Here is a 22521-nt window from a genome sequence, read left to right as displayed (position 1 = left end):
GGTAATCTGCAGGGAGAAAATTCGCAGAATCCCAAAACCAGAGAGCCCTTACAGCTCAGAGATCCCCTGGGCATTCAAGGCCATTGTGGCCCTGAGAGTTAAGTGGCTTTGCCCAGGAACACAGTTCTCCTGACTACCGCTATAACCCTCTGTTCCCCAACTCCAGAGCTAGCTTGGCACCGGCTACAGTGAAGGTCAAAGTCAACAGACTAATCTGCAGTCCGCAGGCTGTGAGGATCTTTCTGTCTGAGGGAGTTTTACAATATGGTTCATGAAAGGGCATTTCTGGACATTTTATTACAAGGACACAATCCAGACAAAAGATGGTTTGGGTGGGTAGAGGTGAGGGAAAGAACACGTAGAGGAAAAAAAGCGCAGTTTCTTGGAGACTTGTCAGGACGTGAGAGTGTGGAAGAGGGAAGGGGGAGGGGGTGGTGCACGGCGTAATGAAAAGCAAAGTGTAGAGTGGAGAGGCCACTACGCAGCACAAAAGCAGTGGAGTAGAGAAGTGCGCTTGATTTTTCCAGAGCTGCTTCAAAAGGAATCATGGGGGAGCCTTGCGGAGGCTGAAGGCCGGCTGATGGGGGGGGGGGGGGGGGGCACAAGCAAGAGGCAGATACGCCGCAGCTCCCCCAGTCTAGGGGATACTCAAAGCTGGAGCGAAGCAGCCCGGCTCCCGGCCGCACTGATTGCAAGGGTAGGCGATTGTGGTCCTCCCCAGCTCTCTCCACGTCCTCCCGGACCTCTCCGAATTCCCGGCGCCGCACCGCTCCCCACCTCCGCCGGCCCGGCCCTGCAGTCGGCGTTCCCGGGCTGGCTCCGAGCTCGGTGCCCTCCCCGCCCGCAGCCCCTAGCGGCGCGTCACCGCGAGGCTGGCCTCCAACGCACCTCCCTCCTCCTCCTCCTCCTCCTCCTGCTCCTCCTCTCCAGCAATACGCGATCCAGCTAGGGGAGGCGGGGAAGCAACCGGAGCGCGACCGCCGCGGCAGCCACCCTGCAGCCGCCGGTCGGAGGCGCGGTCCCTAGGCCCTGGTGCCCTGGCGGGCCCCTGGGGGAGTCGGCGCCGCGCCCGGAGAGCCGCCAGGCTCACCCCAACCCGGCGTGGGGGGCGCAGAGGTGAGCGGGTCGGGTAGGAGCGCGAGACCAGGTGGCGGCGGCGGAGTTGAGGGTCAAGATGCAGTTGTCGCCACACGCTGCATCGGTTCTTCCCGGATTCCGCGCCCTCTGCGGGCTCGGTACTGATCTCCGGGCACCTGGAGGTGGGAGTGGGAAGGGTGGGGAAGGGGGTCTGTTTCATCGATTGTTCCTTCTACTCCTCTTGGTCTTCCACAAGCTCCGCAGAAAGTACTGAGGTTGGGCCCAGGAAAAAGGAGGCCAGGAGAGACAACGTCCCAGGTAGGATGTGCCCACAGGAAAAGGACGGGCAGGTTACCTTCGCCTTCCTGATAGTCTAGCTACCACTTTGGGTTCACACAGCGCATCTCCCAGAATATCATGCAGCGCGGCTTTGCGAAAAAGTATTTCCAGTAGTCATTTTGTTTATTAGCCAATTATGCGACCCCGGTGTGTTTAGGCCATTATGTGTTCGCAGGTAATTGGCCTCTTCTTTGAAGTGTCCTAAATTATCTTCAAGCCCTGTGTTCAGCCTCAGCCAAAACTTGTTGAAAATTATGCCCTAAAAATCTTGCTCTTAAAATAGAGCAGAGCGTTAAAGAAAATTTTGTCCAGAGATTTCCGTTTATTATCTTCCCCACCCCTTCCTCGGAGAAGGATTGGTGTCAGTTTTTACTCCTCAGGCAGTTCCTTTCTTAAATGGAAAAACTTATTCCGAGCCATAGTTAATTATCACTCATCACTGTAGTGGATGAAACTGGGAGAAGTAGGATTTGAACTCCGGCCCCTTCCCCCACTCTCAAGATTGAGACTGAGTGCTAGTAATAGCCCCACTACTGGGAACCCTTAAAGTTCTCTCCAAACCACCTCCTCCCAGCCACCCTACCCGGCCCCACCCCCACACAACCTTTTAACCTTTATTATTTCTTGGTTGTGTTGATTTCCTGTTTATTTTTTTCTTTTAGTGAGGCTGTTTTTTGTTTGTTTGTTTGTTTTGTTTTTTTACCTTGCATCTCTCCCATCTGTTGTTTCCAAGCTTAAAAGCTATTTATAGAAGAACAATATCCATCCCAGACATCTTGCAGTCTCTTTAGAAATGATTTGCCATTTCTTTCACTCAGCCAGTCAGTCTTTTTTGGGGGGTGGAAGAAGATTGAAACAATATAAACAATGATAAATTGAGCTAACTGTGCAAAAAAAGAAATGAAAAGCTGTATTTGAGTCACTTTTTGTTTTACTGGTGACATGGGAAATATACTTGTAGTAAACGAGCATAATTATATTTTAATACTGAAAAAGTAGCACAGATGAAGCAAAATACATTTTTAAGGAAAGAATCATAAATGAGTAAGGAAGGTGAGAAGGAAGGTACCTCAGAAGTTGGAAAGACTAGGACTGCAGTTTCGAAAAAGGACACAGTCAGGACATCAGGAGAGCCGTGTATTCTGTGTTCCACCGGTAACCATGACATTGACCTATTACTTACTCACTTACTGCCATGTCTTGATCAGCAAAGAGAGGGATCTCACCTATAGATCTAGTACATTTCTTTTGGGCCTCACATCTTTTGATACATTCAACAACAAAGAATATTTATTCTTATTAACAGGGCAGATTCAGTGTCTGGTGGGGACCCACTTCCTGGTTCATAGACTGTCATCTTGCTATCCTCACGTGGCAGAAAGATAGAGCTCTCTGAAGTCTATTTTATAAGCACACTAATTCCAGTCAAGAGAATCCTACCCTCATGACCTGATCGCCTTCTAAAGTCTACACCTTCTAATACTTTCCCATTGGAAGTTAGGATTTTAGTAGAATTTGAGGTGGCAGGTTGCAGGGGAACACAAGCATTTAGTCCTTAACAAGAGTTGATCTTTTTACGCAAGTGACCATAACCATATGCTATGGAGTCTAGGGTAGATAAAGAGAAATCAGGAGGAGGTTGATGGAGAGTGAGAAAATAGTGGATCAAAGCATCAGGTCTGTTTTGCTAACTTGAATCCTCACTGCAACTATTTGACTAAGATTATTGGAAGGCTCCGAGATAGTGTTTGGAGATGTCACAAAGTGAATGACTGAGTGGGGTGAGCAGAGATGAATTGTTTTTGATGAATGAGTGTTGGAAACAAGAGGCTATGAGTTTGAATGCCTTATCCATTTGAATGAATACATCCTGGAGAAGGATGTATATATAACTGTTGTCTGGCACAAAGAGGAACACTATGTGTGTATAACTATGTATGTCAAAGTCACTAGTGGGGCGCCTGGGTGGCTCAGCAGGTTAAGCCTCTGCCTTCGGCTCAGGTCGTGATCCCAGGGTCCTGGGATGGAGCCCCGCATCGGGCTCTCTGCTCAGCAGGAGCCTGCTTCCTTCTCTCTCTCTCTGCCTGCCTCTCTGCCTACTTGTGATCTCTGTCTGTCAAATAAATAAAATCTTAAAAAAAAAAAAAGTCACTAGTGATCAAGAGTAAGCTAGAAGTCAGTAGATGATAGCTGCTTAGAGGGTGGTTTTATGAGGTTTCCCCAAACCTCAAAGGAGCTGAGTGTCTGTAGGAGAGGAGAAGAAAGGTTCAGATGTGGCCTTGCAAAGTCAAAAATATACCTGTCCCATCTCGTGGCCCTGGGGGATTACAGTTTCTTGACCTCTCTAAATGATCAGGTTGTAGTTGTCATCTAGATCTCTGAGGACAGTCCCTTTCAGAGTTACTATCATCTAAAAATTAATGTCCTGGATATTTGTATATGAAACAAATTAGGTTCTCGTTATATAGCATAACAGCTGCCATTCAGCCAGAGGAATGTCAACGAAACCCTTCTAAACAAAATCTTAGGAGGCCATGTAGCTGAGTATAATCCAGTTCTTTGACCCTGATGGTATACTTGATTAAATGCAAACAGCAGGTCAAATGGCCATTCAAGAAAATTGTGATCTTGAAATTTCAAGGAACCCATGTGCTACTGAAATCACACTTTTAAATCAAGCTCATAAAGTTGAAGTGTCACAGTGTTAAATATAAAGTCGTGACATTACTGTTATTATATAGCTTTAAGACTTGGAAACAAAGGGGTTTTAGTATTGGACTGCTGGAGTCAAGTACAACCTCTTTGTTTTCCATGTAACAAAGGAAACTGAATCAGAAAACAAGGAGATTCCCGAAGCCAAAGCCTGTCCTTTGTCCTCAATACCTCAAAAATAGAACTTTCCATAAATGCCATAGTCTTTTCAATTGTTTAGTCTATATTACCTGGGAATAGCATCCAATGAAAAGGTAGAGAGACTCTAGGGCCTTGCTAGTCAGAGTGTGGCCCATGAACCACTAGGACCAAGGGCATCATCTGCGAGCTTGGGAGGAACACAGCATCTCAGGCCTTACGCCAGACATAGAGAATCAGAATGTGCATTTTAACAAGATCTCAGTTGATCATATTCACATGGGAGTTTTGTAGGCAGCATTCTAGAGCAAGTCAGTCCACTTGGAAACCCATCCTCTCCAATCAGCAGGACCTCTGATGCCGGGACAGCTGGAGCCCCTTGTCAGACAGAAAGATAAGATACCATCTCTGGACCATTCTGGGATGTTATGACCATTTTGCATGTTATGAAACAACAGGAACAAAGTATCCTGTGAATTTTAAGGAATGGTACTGACCTTTCCAGAAAGTGGAGAAAGGGAAATTGCAAAACAGTGAGTGGTCCTTCTGATGCTGCTTCTGCCAGAGGAGGAGAGGAGGAGGGGCTGCAGGCCCTGTCCTCAGCTTCCTGCATTCACGGCAACTGTTACTCTCTGGCTAGTGTTATTTTTCATTATTACAAGCAACGGTGCAAAAATGAGCATAACTGAGGATCAAAGAGCCGCATTTGTTATTTCCAAACACCAAACTAAGTATTGGCTTGAATCCTGAATTTTTTAGTGGAGTTGTTTTCAAACATGACTGCATTAAAACACCCAATTATCTTTAAAAAAAAAAAAAAACAAAAAAAACCTGATGCCCAAGCTGGACTCCAGACCACTTAAACAAAAATCTGGGTGGAGGTGACTAGGTATCACTGTGTTTTAAAGCTCCTCAGGTCACATCAGTTTGCAGCTGGATTTAAGAACCACTGCTCTAGAAAGCCGTTCTCCCCTTTGGGAGGAAGCAGCTCTGAGATTACAATTCCGCCTCTCCACTTGCTCAAGGGGTAGGACCCGCTGTGACGCCCAGAGCAGCAGACAGAGTGAGCAAACCTCGTGCTCTTCTTGCCATGTGTTTGAAGGCCAATGGGGCAATTCTTCTATTTGGGAGATGCCACAATCTCTACTCAGAGTTCGGGCTGGGGTATAAGTGGGACACTTGGGTTCCTGTGTGTGAGTCTGGTAACTCTCTTCCCCCTTAGGCAACATCTACAATGAGGGGTAAGTTGGCCAGTTCACCTTGGATCGTTGAATGAAATGAGCATTGATTTAATGACTTCCAGTTCCTTTGACTCCTCTTGATTCCCAAGAGACCCCATGATACCTCTAAGAGGATGTTGATGTTTTCTATTAGTCTGGTGCCTCTGACCTCTGCCTGGCTTTCTGAGTGCATGGGATGCAGATAATTACCACCCCTTCTGTCTTGAAAAGTGTGAAATGAAACGTGTAATAGATTCAAAAATAATGTGTTTTCTCCTTTCCTAGGATCCTAGGATCTGAGTTAGACATTAAGATCACTAGGTAATGCTGAGGAGTGAACCACAGCCAGAGAAGGAGAATATATTAACCCGAGCACAACCATCACTATTCCAGCCTGCCCCTCCCACACCTCCCCAAAGAAAAATCCCTTTCTTAAATTCTTTACCTGCACCAAAGTGACATGTGCCTTAGCTGGACTGCCTGGGTTCTAATCCCGGCTCCCTGACTTTCGCACTCATCCCCTTGATTAATTAATTAGTCACTTCCTGTGTGTCTCAGTTTCCTCATCTAAATGGGCATGACAATATGAGCATCTATCTCATAGAGCGGTCATGGGGTTTAGTCCGTTATCAAAAAAGCACAAACAGCTGGCACACAGAATGTGCTATATGAGTATTAGGTAATATTATTATTGTTTTCCTAAAGATGGGCTTAACAGGTTTTTTTGGAGCCATTGTGATCCATTTGTAGGGTAAAAGTTGAATTTTTCTGTCTCTGGTCGAAATTTTTAATTTCTCTTAGGAAAAATCCCCAAAACATGTTTTTTGAAGCATTCTACCTATTTCTGTAAAATCCATTAAGTCCTCTGTGGTGAGCCACATCTGCTGTAAGCATAAAAGAAATTGTGCAATGGGGATGGAACGGAAGAGTATTTTTTGTTCAGATCCAACGACGACACTGATTCATGGCCATCTGATGTGGTCTTCTTGAGCAAGTTATTACAAATATCAACATTTCAGGGGCGCCTGGGTGGCTCAGTGGTTTAAGCTGCTGCCTTCGGCTCAGTCATGATCTCGGGGTCCTGGATCGAGTCCCACATCCGGCTCTCTGCTCTGCAGGGAGCCTACTTCCCTCTCACTCTCTCTGCCTGCCTCTCTGCCTACTTATGATCTCTCTCTGTCAAATAAATAAATAAAATCTTAAAAAAAAAACAAATATCAACATTTCAGATGTTAGTCACTTAAGTAAAAGAGAATTTGACAGTTTTTTTCAGGGAACAGAAGTGCATCGTATTCTATGAAGCCCACAAATAAAAGGGGAAGGAAAAACCTTCACAAGTATTGTGTAATTTAAGACCATAAAAACATTGCTAACCCCCTTTTCACTGGAAAGCTATCTTTCTCAATAAATTACAGAATATAGAGTGAATGATAGAAGTCAGTGGTATTTAATTAACCCTTGTTATATTTTGAAGCCTGTTTTTCTTAAAATATTACTTAAATGCCAGGGGGTTCGTTTTTTATTAACCAATTTATCTTATTCTCATTTAATAATGAAGTCACTCCTTAGCTATTGGGGTATTTAGGACAATACTGAATGAATCAAGCCAGTTTTAAATGGAGTTTTCTGGTGGCGTCTGTGTCTTCTGTTGTCATACATACCCTCACACGCTAGCACTGTCCCCTCCACCTCTAGTGGCATTTCTGACTGGCCACCTCTGACCCGCTTGACTTGGTAGAACTTTATTTTTGGAAAAATGTTTTAAAATTCGCGGTGAAAACTTTAGTCTCTTGCCTTCTGTGCTCTGCTGCTCGAAGAGAGGTCAGGAGACCAGCAGCACTGGCATCACCTCGTTAGAAAGGGAGAAGCTTGGGCCTCACTCCAGAACTACTGAAGCAGGATCTGCATTTTAACAAGATTCTCGGGTGATTCATGTGTATATTAAAATTTTAGAAGCCCCACTTTAGCATATCAACTTCGTGACAGTTCATTTTTCTACTCTGACATCCTCTTTCAGCTTACAAATTGTGTCTCGCTGGGCTCTAGTTTTTAGAGCTTGCCAAAATATTTTACCTCCAGAAATGAGGGGTGTTATTATGATGTCTGGAAGTGGATGAATGATTGGTAATCGGTCATTGATGAGGATTTTATTTTCTCTCCCCTAGGATATCTCTGGAGATCTTGAAAGAGCCTGTATCATGGAATCGATCTCTATGATGGGAAGCCCTAAGAACCTTAGCGAAACTTTTTTGCCGAATGGCATAAATGGTATCAAAGATGCAAGGAAGGTCACTGTGGGTGTAATTGGAAGTGGGGATTTTGCCAAATCGCTGACGATTCGACTTATTAGGTGTGGCTATCATGTAGTTATAGGAAGCAGAAATCCCAAGTTTGCTTCCGAATTTTTCCCTCATGTGGTAGATGTCACTCATCACGAAGATGCTCTCACAAAAACAAATATAATATTTGTTGCTATACATAGAGAACATTACACCTCCCTTTGGGACCTCAGACATCTGCTTGTGGGTAAAATCCTGATTGACGTGAGCAATAACATGAGGATAAACCAATACCCAGAATCCAATGCTGAATATTTGGCTTCATTATTCCCGGATTCCCTGATTGTCAAAGGCTTTAATGTTGTCTCGGCTTGGGCACTTCAGTTAGGACCCAAGGATGCCAGCCGGCAGGTATGTATTTTATTTTTAATTTTTTTTAATTTTAATTTCTTTTTTTTTAATAACTGAAGTAGAGTTGACATACAGTGCTCTATTAGTTTCAGGTATGTAAGATCATGGTTCGACAATTCTGTACATCACTCGGGACTCACCACGAGAAGGGCAGTCACCATCTGTCACCACACAATATCACTACAATACTATTGCCTACATTCCCTATGCCGTACTTTTCACTTCCATTACTGACTTATTTTACAACTGGAAGTTTGTACTTCTTAATCCCCAGTTTTATTGGTATTTATCTGGTATTTTATATTTAAGTAGTGAAATATGTCATACATTTAAAAGCCAAATTCTCACACTCTCCACTGATTATCGTTTTGAAAACCATGTTTGAGCACCTGAAAATTCATGTCCTGACCTTGGAAAGGTACATTTCTACCCCGATAAAATAATGTGGAAGGCTGAGAAAATTACTTGGACTTTCCTGTCATAACCAGCTAATTCAGGAAAGGGCAAAGTTGGCTGACGAATAATGGGACACACTGCGTTGAATGTCTCCTGGCTTCCTCAAAAATAGAAACAATAACAAACACATCTTTTTTCTACCTCTATCTCCCCAACTCGCCTCCTCCCTCCTCCTTCTTCCTGGCAGCTATTTGGTAACAGTGTGCCATCTGTGTACGAAACACTATTTAGTATGATCCTCAAGAAGAAGGCTTTAGAAGTGCCTTTTTATTTTATGGAGATTACTCGTAGAATTTAAAATAGTGCAGTTCGTTTTATTTAAAGTGTAGATTTTTAATCTGTGTGGGGTGGCAGATTGGATTTCTTCGTTTCTTTTTTAGTGTATGGGTTCTATCTAGTTTAACTTGAAAATAAAGCAGATGGGGAGCTCCATCAATGCCTTTATGGAATGAGAGCTTTTATAAGTAAACACATAAAATAGTGCATATTAGAAATCTTTTAAAGGTGTAGTTATGCATTATAGGTAATCATGATGATAAAATACTTTCATTATTTTTGTTCATAAAGACAGTTCATGCTTTAGATTCAATGCCTTAGAAAATTAATTCAAGTATTATATCACTACATATGGCGTATCAGGTCGTGATAACCATTCACTTTTGAGTCTTTAATTTGGAAGACCAGTAAACGATTATATACTTCCCAGCTTTCCCAGAGGCTATTTCTAAATCCTTTCTCCTTTTGGATATCCATCAAAGTTTAGGAAGGGATACACACCAAACAAACTAGGGAGAAACCTAAATTTAATCCTTTGCCCATAATTGTGGTAATTTTAATTCTTTAACAACTACAAAAAATACGGAATTGAATTCAAAGTGAGCTACAGAAATAGTTTCATTTGTACTCCATAGTCCTCCTGCCTTTGTGACTAATGTTTGATTTACACTTTTAGGTTTATAAATTAAATGTATTTTAAATTTATTTAAATTTAATAAATCTTTTAGTTTATAGGCTATATTTATAGTTAAATTTTATTATGGTTTTTTTAATAAGAAATTTAATAAAAGCTCAGCATTGTCACAGCTGTAATAAATTAATTTAGAATGCTTTTCTTTATTTTTTTAGAACATAGGTATTCTTTCCACTCCACTTTAGAAGTTCACAAACATTTGTGTCACAATATAGACTTTGTTATTCATCTGGCTAACGTGAGGTAAGATTAATAATCCAAAGAGCTCTACATTGTCAGCATAATGCAGGTTTTAGCAAGCAAATATTTCAGTGTGGTCTACTCCAGAGACCTTATATAAACATCTTCAGGGATATATTTAGGAATTTGTTTTCCCCAAACATTACCCAGAGACTTGATGGCAATATTTTTCTAGGAGTGAGTGAGAGTAATAGTGGCTCACTTCAGCAGTGAATTTCTGTTCAACCGATATTTGTTGAATTCTCAACTACAGTAAGATATCTAAGAGGTCTGGGGAGTTTGAAAATCACCCTCACCCATCACTTCATTATACAGAAGTAATACCTTAGTCTTAGATAATGGCGGTTGCTTTACCGTTTAAATTAACCAAGCTTTATAATACCATTTTTCCTCCACACAGGTATAGTATCCTTACTTACAGATGAAAGAATTTCATATTCTGATTCATGAAGTGATATAATAATAACTTGAGATTACTCATGGTTTCTCAGAGACCCTTGGTGGATCGGTTTTTAAGCCAAAGATAAATTTTATAAATAGTACAACATCGTGACATAAGTTAGAGATTTTTATTTGCAGATTCAACCATCCAGAGTCTATGCCCATCTACTCTCTTGCTGAATGTCTATAAAGGACAGTGCTTGTAATGCCTCTATGAGACAATCACTGCGATCCTAGAACTAGATACTATCCTCAGAACCGCGAGGAGCCAAGTGCACTCCGATCCCTGTGGAAGTGAGAGCTGGAGTGGGCAGTGGAGGGCCAGCAGCCCAAACTCCATCTAGACCTTACCTTGCCACCGCTGCTGAACCACACATTCTAAAAACCTTTCTTTACTCCTCCTTCCTTCCCCTGAGGACGTCCTGATCCCAGGTTCCAGAAGGATTTTTCTGCATTTTATTTTCATGTCTTCATAGGTAACAAGGTCTTTGTCATTTCTATGACACTGCTTTAACCTATTAATAAAAAGATTAACATGTTAATAAATGCTTTATCTCCTTAACTTTTTGCATCACTCAAGGTCATCACATGCTCCATAGGGGAAGTGAAGAGTGTAAACATCACCATTTTTATAAACGACAGTAACGATGAGTCTTTCCTTTTTGCCACAGGTCTATATATGCAGCAACAACATTCAAGCTCGACAACAGGTTATTGAACTTGCCCGTCAGCTGAATTTCATTCCTGTTGACTTGGGATCATTGTCATCAGCTAGGGAGATTGAAAATTTACCCCTGCGACTCTTTACTCTCTGGAGAGGGCCAGTGGTGGTTGCCATAAGCCTAGCCACGTTTTTCTTTCTTTATTCCTTTGTCAGAGATGTGATACATCCATATGCTAGAAACCAGCAGAGTGATTTTTATAAGATTCCTATCGAGATTGTGAATAAGACCTTGCCCATAGTTGCCATTACTTTGCTGTCCCTGGTATACCTGGCAGGTCTCCTGGCAGCTGCTTATCAGCTTTATTACGGCACCAAGTATAGGAAATTTCCGCCTTGGTTGGAGACCTGGCTACAGTGCAGAAAACAGCTTGGGTTACTAAGTTTTTTCTTCGCTTCAGTCCACGTTGCCTACAGCCTCTGCTTACCAATGAGAAGGTCAGAGAGATACTTGTTTCTCAACATGGCTTATCAGCAGGTATGGAACGTGCTTGTTATTCATCGGATACTAGCAAACTTCCTCATCAGTATAATCTGTAAAATGTGAGATTTAAAATACTGTCAAATTTTACAGACCTTGTAATCGAAATTTTGGCATATTTAGGGAGAGGGAAGAATTGTTCTTTATACAGTGTTTCTGTCTAAGAATTGTGTGGCCGATTCAAAATCATTTAGGATAAAAGCTGGTACTATACATCTTCCTTTAAAGAAGAACAGAAATAAAGGGTTAGTAGGTTTTTTCAGTCTCTCTCTCTTTTTTAATGTTATGACTGCCATGATTGCTTTTAGCATTAAACAGGTATTTCAGTGTTTAATTTGGCCATGTTCTGTGAAATGATAAGGCAACTCTCAGTAAACATATGCGACAAAATTAGAACCACTGAAAATACAAAACAGGATAGGAAGCCAAGATGAGGAGACGTACATTTACAAGGCTTTTGTTATCAAAAAGAGGAAGGAAAATACTCCGGTGAAGCTTTAGGTCCTCATGTGAACCTTTGTAGCACTTAGATCTGTAAGAAAATCTCCCAGAAAGCTTCATGCAAGGCGTTTGGTGGTGGAGCGGAAGGTAATTTTCCTCAATAATGCGCATTCAGCAAATGTAATATAAGGGGTTTCACTGATGCTACTTGACGCAGCATTTACCAGGGACAACCGAGGACACTGCACCCAAACAAATGGGAGCTTTGTGTTTCATAAGCAACCAAGGCAACCCTGATCCAAATATGCAGCGCTTGGTACTTATGCCTGTTTCAACAGTTTCAACCTAAAATAATGTGAAAAAAAAATTAGTAAATCGATATTCGTTAAGCCATTGTTTCTCTAAAAACACCTCTTCTCTGAACTGAATCCTTAGGCTTTGATATCTGCCCCACCAGCTCCCTCATTGGTCCTAAGTTGTGTAGATCTCACATCCTCACAGAGGCGGAGCCTGGACACCATTTTAAATTCTGCCACCTGCGTCTGCCTCAACCACCGCCCCCCCCAGACCCTCCTACTCTGCTCTACTCTCACTTTTTTCAATGGCATTTACCACCTCCTAATACACATGTTCCCTTTGTTTATTGTCTTTACTGTCTGGGTCCTCTCAGCAGAATGTAAGTTAATGAGAGGAGGGACCTTTGTCTGCTTTGTTCACTGATCCATGCCTAAGGCCTAGAACTATGCCTGGCACACAGTAAGGCACTCACAAAGTGTATTTGTGGGATAAATGAATGAATTGGGAGGCCAGATAGATGCAGGTTGGAAGCTCTGGGTCTACTGAGGTATGTTGCTGTTCTGTATTGTGGTATAGACATCAAACAAGATAATAAGAGCCTTTTTTCACAGAGGAGCTCTATGACTTTTTTCAGGATTGGTTATGATTGTTCTGGGGGCCAATGCTCAGAACTAGTTGGTTTTTTTTTTTTTAATTTCATTTGTTTGGTTAATTACAAATGGACAGAGTGAAACTGTGTTAAGTTAGAATCTGTTATGCATGAATAGCTACTTAAAGCTTTAGGGACACTTGGGTGGCTAAGTCAGTTAAGCATCTGCCTTCAGCTCAGGTCATGATCCCAGGGTTCTGGGATCAAGTCCCACATCAGGTTCCCTGCTCCATGGGGAGCCTGCTTCTCCCTCTGCCTCTGCCTCCCTCTCTCTGTCTGTCTCTCACGGATAAATAAATAAAATATTTTTTAAAAATAAATAAAGCGTTAGCCCAGGGAGTCCAACCTTTGATTTATACTCTAATTATACCATCACATGTATAACATGTATAACATTGTTATACATAATAATGTATAACAATTCTGAAAGCAGTCTCTATGAAGAATACCACACATTTGGAATTATCAAGTCTGACTTGGTTATATATGTATTATCAGTGTAAAGAAAAGACATTTGGAAAAGTACTATAGAGGAATGAGGCAATTGGACAGTTGGAAAAGTTTATCAATGAGCCAATTCAAGAGAATAAATATTTGCATTCAGTATGACTTTATCCATAGGGAAATCTCAGCTTCCTGAGGAAAAGAAAGAAGGAAAAAAAGAGGTAAAATACATACAAATATTCTTCAAGTGAGAGAGGAAGATAAAGACGTAATTTAGAAATTCTCTTCCCAGATTCTAAGTTGATCTAAAGCCAGGATGTACCCAAAATACTCAACTGAGTTTAAACCAACTTAGAAAAGTACCTCAAAACTAAGTCTAACTGCCAGTACTTATTTCTTTTTGTCACCTTGGAGCCAACCACTTGGCATCCCTGGTCTTGGGACTCCAGACTCCCTGTAACTGTGATGAAGGACAGTGTAGGTGGCAGATTTTTCCCACCCCCTCGCACGTATGTAAGGAAAGAGAGACTCTGAGACCTCCTCCTATTTAACTCTCCCTTCTCTTTTCCTCACACCTGGCACAATATCATCCTGTAATAGGTTCTCCATTCCAGGCTGCTAAATTGAAAAAATACAGCTTAAATATGTCCATATATGAGGTATTCTTATGCCAAGAGTGAAACTGTGCTGAATCTGTGACTATTCTGCCAAATAAAGGAAATTCACATTTGCTCTCCTTAGGTTCATGCAAATATTGAAAACTCTTGGAATGAGGAAGAAGTCTGGAGAATTGAAATGTATATCTCCTTTGGCATAATGAGCCTTGGCTTACTGTCCCTCCTGGCGGTCACCTCTATCCCGTCAGTGAGCAATGCTTTAAACTGGAGGGAATTCAGTTTTATTCAGGTACGTGGGGTTTTTTGGTGAGAGGTTGGGCGGAATAGAATTTAAGTGTTAGGTACAGTTTAATTTTAAATATGCTTCTTATAAAAGAGTGCCTTTGGGGCTGCATTTATGCATCCAGCTCAGGGAGTGAAAGTTGCTGGAAGCCAGCCTAGGACCATTCTGGTTTAGTAAGCAAAAGCCAGTACAGGATTCTATTAGAAGACTTTGAGAGCACTGCCTACTATGTTATGGCTAAAGTTTATTTTTTTTTTAAATAAAAATTTTTTTTCGAAAAAAATGAAGGTGGGGGTGGGTAAGCTTAGATCAAGTTCAGTGCCAAAAGTCAATTTGTTACTCGATCAATGAGTAAAGAATTCCTTTATATTTTGAGTCACTTTGATCCATCTAGAAAAATCTCAATAAAATTCAAGTGGGGAGGTCAGTCTGAATATTGTAAAAGAAATGTGTGTGTAACTGAATATTGTAAAAGAAACGTGTGTGTAAACACACAGACACAAACAGTGGCAAATTAGGTGACTGGGCTAATGGATTATGACAAGCAACCAGCATTATGAATCTTGTCCATATATGTATTTTGCGTATTAGTTGTATATATGTGTCTATGAGTATATACAAAGGTGTTTCAAAACAGCACTGTGTTCTTTAATAAACATTCACCTCCTCCAGTAAGATTTATTTAATAAATATACATATTTGTAAAATGTGTAACTCAAACTCAGACCCCACCTATATTATCAAAAAGTCAGTATTGGTTGTATCCAAATGGTCTGTAGCAAAATATGTGGGTGACTGGCATTTCGCGGTACACTCAATTCTGTTTTGTTTTGTTTGTGCCTATTTACTTGAGCTTTTTTTTTTTCTTTCAAGTCATCTAAAGAGCTCATTCAAGTTAAGGGCATCTCCCTGTCTAAATTCATTTTTCCTTGAAACACTTTCCCAACTGTCAGTTTAACACTTGAAAAGAGACAGAAGGCCCTCTGAGAAAAGGTGTTAGATGGAGGCAAGTGATCATTAAACTGAGATGAGTGGCTGCAAAACAGAACAACTGTTTGCTGGAGGGTCGATCCTTTCCCAGTGAAGTTAGACATTACATCATTAGACCGATGTGGTATTACAGAGATCATTTCTCAAAGTAAGCAATCAAGTGTAATAATTTAGGGAGCCCTGAATGCTGACCTTTTAGATTTTCACCTATGACCCGCTTAACGAAAGTACTCTTCATAATTTCATTTAATGTGGTCAATAAAGCCGCATGTTTGAAATGCTATTCCTATTACATACTAACAGTAAAAGATTTTTCATATTTACCCTCAGCTAGTATATATATGTGGGGAAGGATGTGGGGGGGAAACACTCTTCAGCACTTAATTTTTATTATATATGTATGTTTGTATGTATATATACACACACACACATATACGTATTTTTAAATACACACAACTGGTGGAAATGTGGATAACCTTTGTAAAGAAGTTTTGCAGTTTTCATCGGTACCCATAAGGAAAACCCAGATGTTTTGACCAGTAATCCCCCTATTAGAAATAAGTTCTAAGGAAATAAACCGAAATATAGAAAAGGGCTTATAGTGGAAGAAAGTTGAAAACAGAGGAAATGATCAACAAAAAGGATTGACTAAGTGAACTATAACACATCCTTTCAGTAGGTTATTATATAGCATTTGAGTCATGTTTTTATATTTAATGGCGAGGAAAAGATTCTTGATATAATAAAATAATCAGAGTATTAGATTATATGCAATATGGCTTTTTTGTATAAAACAAGATGTACAAACACATAAATACATATATATGAAATTGTTGAAATATTATAATTAATTCAGTAGAGAACAAAGAGTGGCTCACTAATTTAAGATACAGTTTTAGCACACTATAAATATGGTGGCACTGGATAGGTTAATTTATGAGTTTGAATAATTTGTTCCTTATTCTCTGTTTCTTTTTCTTCTTCCTCTACCCAAGTCTACCCTTGGATATGTCGCTCTGCTCATAAGTACTTTCCATGTTTTAGTTTATGGATGGAAGCGAGCCTTTGAAGAAGAATACTACCGGTTTTACACGCCCCCCAACTTCGTTCTTGCTCTTGTTTTGCCCTCAATTGTAATTTTGGGTAAGATCATTTTACTCCTTCCATGTATAAGCCGAAAGCTTAAGAGAATTAAAAAAGGTTGGGAAAAGAGCCAATTTCTAGAAGAAGGTATTGGAGGAGCAGTTCCTCATCTCTCACCAGAGAGGGTTACAGTAATGTGATGATAAATGGTGCTCACTGATATATTATAGAGTTCCACTCATGCCATCGTTTTTATGACTTCCTTTATGTTCATTTGCAAGTGCACTGTCAAACTGACGTGGGCTGAAATCTGTCCAGTAAGATCTCAACCAAATTAGTGGTAGGAGTTTCTTGAAATTAATTTTCACAGATGCCATATTTTGGCAATATGAATTTTTGTTGTCAACTTGCCCATTTTGTTTTGCACATCCATAACACTCCTATTTTAACAAACTGTATTCCATAATCAGGCAAAGATATTTCTGATTGATAATATAGATACAACATAATGTTAAAAGAAAAAACTTGCAAACCAGCAGACAATATTAAGTTTTAATATAACATAATGGATATATGTTTTTTTTTCTGAAGCTTACCTAAGGTTTTAATTGTTAAATTAATTTAATTGTTCAAGAAATAGAAATGTATAATCTCACATTAAATTTAAGAAGGGTCACATTACATTAGCATCTCAGTAAGGGTAAATAGTAACATTCCTATATTTTTCTCATAAGATCAGTTTTGAAGAATGTAATTAATTGTATGAACCAGTGTAACCTGTGAACAAACAAAAATTAAAAAAAATTTTGAAATTATATTTGAAATGCAATGGAGACATGAAATGCATACTGATAATAGGTACCTCATGAAAGATTTTATTCCTTATCTTGTTACAGAACAGTTTCATTTGCATGTTATTGGGTTGGTTAGGGAGAAGACCATGGTATTTGGCTTCCAAAAGTGATTTTTCTAATATGGTACCAAGCCTAGGAATCTTACAGTTGTTTCCAGTTAGAGGGAAGGAATGAAGTCTACCCCCCAATAGTTGTTGGTCAGCTGATCTACGCTGGTGCACACTGGCCAGTCCCCACTCTATCTGCTGTAAGATTTTACTGACATTCACTGAGGGATGTTAACATGCCAGGCACTGTTCTAAGCACTTTATTTGTATTATCCTGTGTTAATATTTACAACAACCCTGTAACAGAGGTAATTATCCTCATTTTTCATATGAGAAAACGAAGGATGGAAAAGCAATTTGCCCAATGTCATGCAGTTAGTTAAGAGGCAGAGCCAGCCTTCAAGTCTAGGCAGTCCTATTTCAGAGGCTCCCATTTTAACCACCAGGCTGATTGTCTCTGCTCTGTCCCCGTGTGTTACCATCATGATGCCAGTCTGGATGCTTCCTCTTTTGTCAGTAAAGGCATTAACATTCTTTACAGTGTGTTGTGGGTACCAAAAATGTATGAAAATAATAGTCATAAATTTATGATTGCTTTGGGATAATCTACGGTTTTTTACCTTGTGAGAGGATCTTGCTTGGGACATGACCCTGGAGCCCCATGGCAGTCCATACAATTCCCAAGCAGTGAGGGACTCCGGCAGAGATAGAACCATAGCAGTTTTAATGAATGTCTGAGGTCCTCCAGAATCTTTAAAAATCCTTGTAGAGTTGGTCATCTCTTTTACTCTTCCTGAGAAGTCCTCCTGCCTGTTCAACCATTCATTAGGGAGCAGTTTGCAAGCATGAAGGATATTAAGAAAAGTGGTTAATTGTAAATCTACTCTAGAGACATACAATTATACAAATTATTCATAAATTTTTTCAGTGCTGACATTCCACATTAAAATTGCATTTTGTTCAAACCTTGATTAGAATGCCTGACATTTTTTCCCCATTTGTTCTTTCCTTATTAAACTAGAAAGGTGCAGATAAGATACAAGTACTTGCATTATGTAATTATATATCCTGAAATTATAACATTTCTAAACCTACCCACTGAGGTACTACTGAATGCAGCTGCCAAAACGGAAGGAGTTTTGTGGGGTGGGTAGACCAGAGGGAAAGGGAGAGAGAGAATCTTAAGCAGCCTGCATGCCCAGGGGCCCAGTGCAGGGCTTGATCTCACAAACCTGATCATGACCTGAACCAAGATCAAGGGTCAGACGCTTAACCAACTAAGCCACCCAGGCTCCCCTAGAAGGAGTTTTATTTAGTAGATACTACCTTTCCCACCACTGGCTCTTTCCCTACTGCTGCACCTTGTCAATTTGGTAAATCTCTCATGATTCTCTGGTGGTCTCTTCTTGGTGAGTTTAAGTATCTTGTACTTCTTAACTGAGCTCTCCATTTTCTTTATTTTAATTCTGTTCTTAACCTCTTGATAAATGCTTACTTGCTAGTCTATAGTAGGAATTCAGTTGGGTGAGAACTTTTAAAGGAAAAGACCCATAAACTGTTGTAGCACACTACTGAAATTAACAGCATATTTTCAGTATTTGTTCCTCAAGTTTCACTCTCTCAAGACCAGGCTTTCACCATTTAATGTGAAAATACAATGAAATATTCATAAAAGTTAGATGACTCTTGAATTACATTGCTACATGCGTATATTAAGTAGCCAATAATACAAATAACATTATCACTCCTACAGATAAATGGGGCCTTTGAAAATGTGAAAAAACAAAATTTATGAAAATGTATATAGGATGTAACTTTTGTTTCAAACGATAATATCTTTTTAGTACTACAAAGATGAAATAATTTTGAAGTTTTAGAATAAATGTAATATATTCATTATAATTCTAAATGTTTAAAAGCCTATCTAAAAATACAGAAATATTGACTTTTATTTATTTGATTTTTAATTGCCTTATTTTACCATTTTCTACCAGATTATTTTTCTTACTCATTATTTCTCATAATCACTTTTTTTGGTCATTATTCTAGCCTCAGAAGTAGGACTGAATTCTGCTCTTGCTTGGTGTGGGAAAGTGGTGGGAACTTTAAAGTAGGCTTGTTTCCTAATGTGTACTTTGAGAAGTGCCCCTGAGAAAATTATAAGAATGTAGAAAATATACCCAGTCTTACTCCTATGCAAAAAAACTAAATAATTTTTTCCTGAAAGGAAAATCGTCATGGGCTGAATCACACTATTTAGCTTTTGTGTGCAGATTTCATGTGTCTCCTTTATTAAGAATATTTAAAATCATGTTTAAATGAGATTATATTCATGCTGACATATATTTTTCAAAGCATATATAGAAATTTAGCCCAGATTGTCTACATGTAGAGATTTTTATTTAAATTTTAAAATATTTTAAAGTATGAAGAAATTATATTTATAGGCATTTATTGGAGATGATTATTTTGTGCTACATACAGGATTGGCTAGTGAGCTCCAGTATCAAACTACCTGATTAATTTCTTATAAGTTAGCCTAATCTTGACTTAAGGAATTTTACTTTCAAAATTAATTTGTTAATAGTAATTTAAGGTATATTCATACTTATAAATTATGAAATTTATTTGTGTAAAAGGGCTTCAAGAATATATCATATCTGATTTTTGTATTGTTTATCTCTTACATAAGATGATAAAATTTTAATTCTTTTTAATTGCCTTTTACCATTAAACTATTTCATAATAAATTCTGAACAAAGAGTTTTGCCCCCCAATAGAGGTTTATTTGTGAAATGTGTTTTCTTATGTGATATTTTAAATAAAATTTCCAAAATGTAACTCATAACTATTTCTTTAGTAATACTATGAACATTGAACCTGTGTCAGGCTATAGAATCTCTGTTTTGATGTAAGTATTCAAACAGCCTAAAATTTGATGTTGAAATTATTTTGTGAATTCTGATTTAAAAGCATTGCTACACACAGTATAACATACCTCAGTTCAGTGTTAAGATTTCTACTTGTATGTGTTGTCATGAAAATGAGATGCTCTACCCTCAATTGTTCATTAAGTCAGCAAAACAAATTCTGGTAAATATTCAGTATATGTAATTGCTCTAAATGAACCTGTACTGATTTTAGTGGAAATGCAGTTGTTCTTGCTTTTGCACAGGGACTTTTACAGGAATGAATGGGTTCTTCCATTTTTTTAATGCAAGAAAATTATAAAGTGCTAATATTCAGAGATTCTGTCCATAGAATACCAAAACGGTATTTAGTTCAGCCTAACATACATACATACTGAGATTTTTTTTAACTTTCCAAATCCATTGGCTTTCATGCAGTCATCCGAAATTAGGGCACACTATACATATAGGATTCTCCCCATAGCTGGATAGGCTAAATTAAATCACCAAAACAGATGCTTTCATTTGATTTTCAAATTGCCAACTTCAAGGAAGTATCCTCTGAAGGTTTTCCTTGAAGGTCTTTCATGGCTTTGCAGATATCCAGCCTGCACAGGGACTGGACGTCGTCTCCCAGTGTCCACCCTACTTCTTTAAAAGCTGCTGCCCATCACATTACTCTGCTGCCCGGGTAGTTAGGTATCCCAGGGGGACTGAGTGTTGGCCAGTGAGTAGGAGGGGGACGTAGGGGTGGCTTCCTAGAAGTCTCTTCAAAGAAAAGCAGCAAATGCTCTTCGTCATATTCCTCCATTTTGCTACCGGAACTGTGGCTACAACAGGAAGCCTGGCAAATGCCCAAGAGGACAGAGGCCACACCCTAAGGAATGCCAGTTAGAAACTAGAAAGATCTTGACTCCTTCACTATTCGACTCCCTTTCCTATATTTGACCCACTGTATATTTGGGTTTCTTCATATGAAGTCAAAACTAATCCATTCTGGCCTTCGGTTCTTTGTCATGATACTGTTTAACACTTTGAATGAAATAGATTGCAGTAAATCTTACCTTTAAAAGTTTTTAAAGGATAATGTGCAATTCATGTTAGAATTGACTTTCCATTGTTGATTAATTATACTCATTTTCTTGCCTTGATCTTCATTAGATATTTTGTATCTGCTTGCAAAATATCGTCTTCCTTATAACTGTGTAATGTGTATTTGCTAAAACTCTGTAATCTCCAAAATATTGCTATCAAATTACATGCCATGTTTTTATATCATTCTCATAGATATGCCTTATGAACATCTAAATAAAAAGTATTATTTAATGTGTTTTAACTTTTTTTGAAATGTTATTTACAAATGGATTTTTCTTTCTTACTGAATAATAATTCCAGTATTTGATGGAGACCATCTATTTCTTTGTAGAAGGATCTAGAAAGCAATACATATAATAGTTTGGGGGTTTTGGAGGTTTTGTTTGTTTGTTTTTGCAAAGGTAGTCATTTAGGAAAATATCCATCTAATGAGGTGGTATTTTAAAAATGATTTCAGGGACCCCTGGCTGGTTAGTCTGTGGAACATGCAACTCTTGATGTTGGGATTGTGAGCTTGACCCCACATTGGTTGCAGAGATTACTTAAAAATAATACCTTTAACAAATTTATTTCATTTTACTAGCATTCATTAAGCATCTTTAAACCAGGGCTCAACATAATAGTCAAGCTATGTTTTGTAAGTTCCCTGATAGCTAATGTATTCCCAGTGTCTAATGCAGTATAGTTCTACAGATACTAACGAAATCATGAATGTTGACTCATCTTTAGAGAAAATTCTGTTCTTTATCACCCTACATTCATGCAGTTGTGCCTGCATCCTCCTGCCCACACTCCCCCTCCCCCATCCCCCCCCCCCCCCCCCATCATTGTCTCTACCTCTTGCCTTACTTCCTGGCCACCATCTTAAGGAGAAACTGACATTGGTGCCTGGGATCTGGGGAAGCCCTGGTTTCCCCCATAGCTGCCAGGAAATGCATAGTTGTTAATGTTCTGAGAGTAGGGTTGCCAAGTAAACTACAGGACACTTGGTTAATTTGAAATGCAGACAAACAATGAATTTTTAAAGTAATTCTATTACAAATATTGCATGGGACTTTGTTTGTTTTTGCTAAATCCAGCAACCTGATCTTTGACCAAAGAGATATAGCCCAAGAGGGAGCTTGTGGATAAATTCTCCCTTCTTTTTCCCCAGATAAGCTATTCCTTAGTGCAGCAATTCTTAAGCCCTCCACGAAAATATCATAAAAGACTAAGCAGTTAATTAAACTGCATTGGTTCTAAAGCTATCACCAGCTCAGTAATACCTATATTTGCCTGCCTCAACTTCTATCTCCTCCTGACCGGCTAGAGAGAATGCCACCCAATA

At 39.4% G+C, this 22521-nt stretch overlaps 1 protein-coding gene across 1 annotated transcript; it reads left to right on the top strand.

Annotated features, from left to right (window-relative positions):
- Window positions 1-630: 630 nt before the first annotated feature.
- On the top strand, window positions 631-21439 carry STEAP2 (STEAP2 metalloreductase). The gene is made up of 5 exons (XM_046021273.1): window positions 631-1116; window positions 7652-8176; window positions 10955-11482; window positions 14058-14222; window positions 16202-21439. The coding sequence occupies exons 2-5, from the start codon at window positions 7685-7687 to the stop codon at window positions 16487-16489; spliced, it is 1473 nt and encodes a 490-aa protein (XP_045877229.1). The 5' UTR covers window positions 631-1116; window positions 7652-7684; the 3' UTR covers window positions 16490-21439.
- The last annotated feature ends 1082 nt before the right edge of the window (window positions 21440-22521 follow it).

The sequence above is a fragment of the Meles meles genome, chromosome 10 (assembly GCF_922984935.1).
Source record: "Meles meles chromosome 10, mMelMel3.1 paternal haplotype, whole genome shotgun sequence".
NCBI lineage: Eukaryota > Metazoa > Chordata > Mammalia > Carnivora > Mustelidae > Meles > Meles meles.
The sequence above is the reverse complement of the archived record's forward strand: the minus strand, read 5'-3'. Positions and strand labels throughout refer to the sequence as shown.

Coding starts and splice junctions, on each gene's coding strand:
- STEAP2 (XM_046021273.1), top strand. CDS start 7,685: ATGGAATCGATCTCTATGATGGGAAGCCCTAAGAACCTTAGCGAAACT. Junction 8,177..10,954: donor CCAAGGATGCCAGCCGGCAG/GTATGTATTTTA, acceptor TTTTTGCCACAG/GTCTATATATGCAGCAACAA. Junction 14,223..16,201: donor GGGAATTCAGTTTTATTCAG/GTACGTGGGGTT, acceptor CCTCTACCCAAG/TCTACCCTTGGATATGTCGC.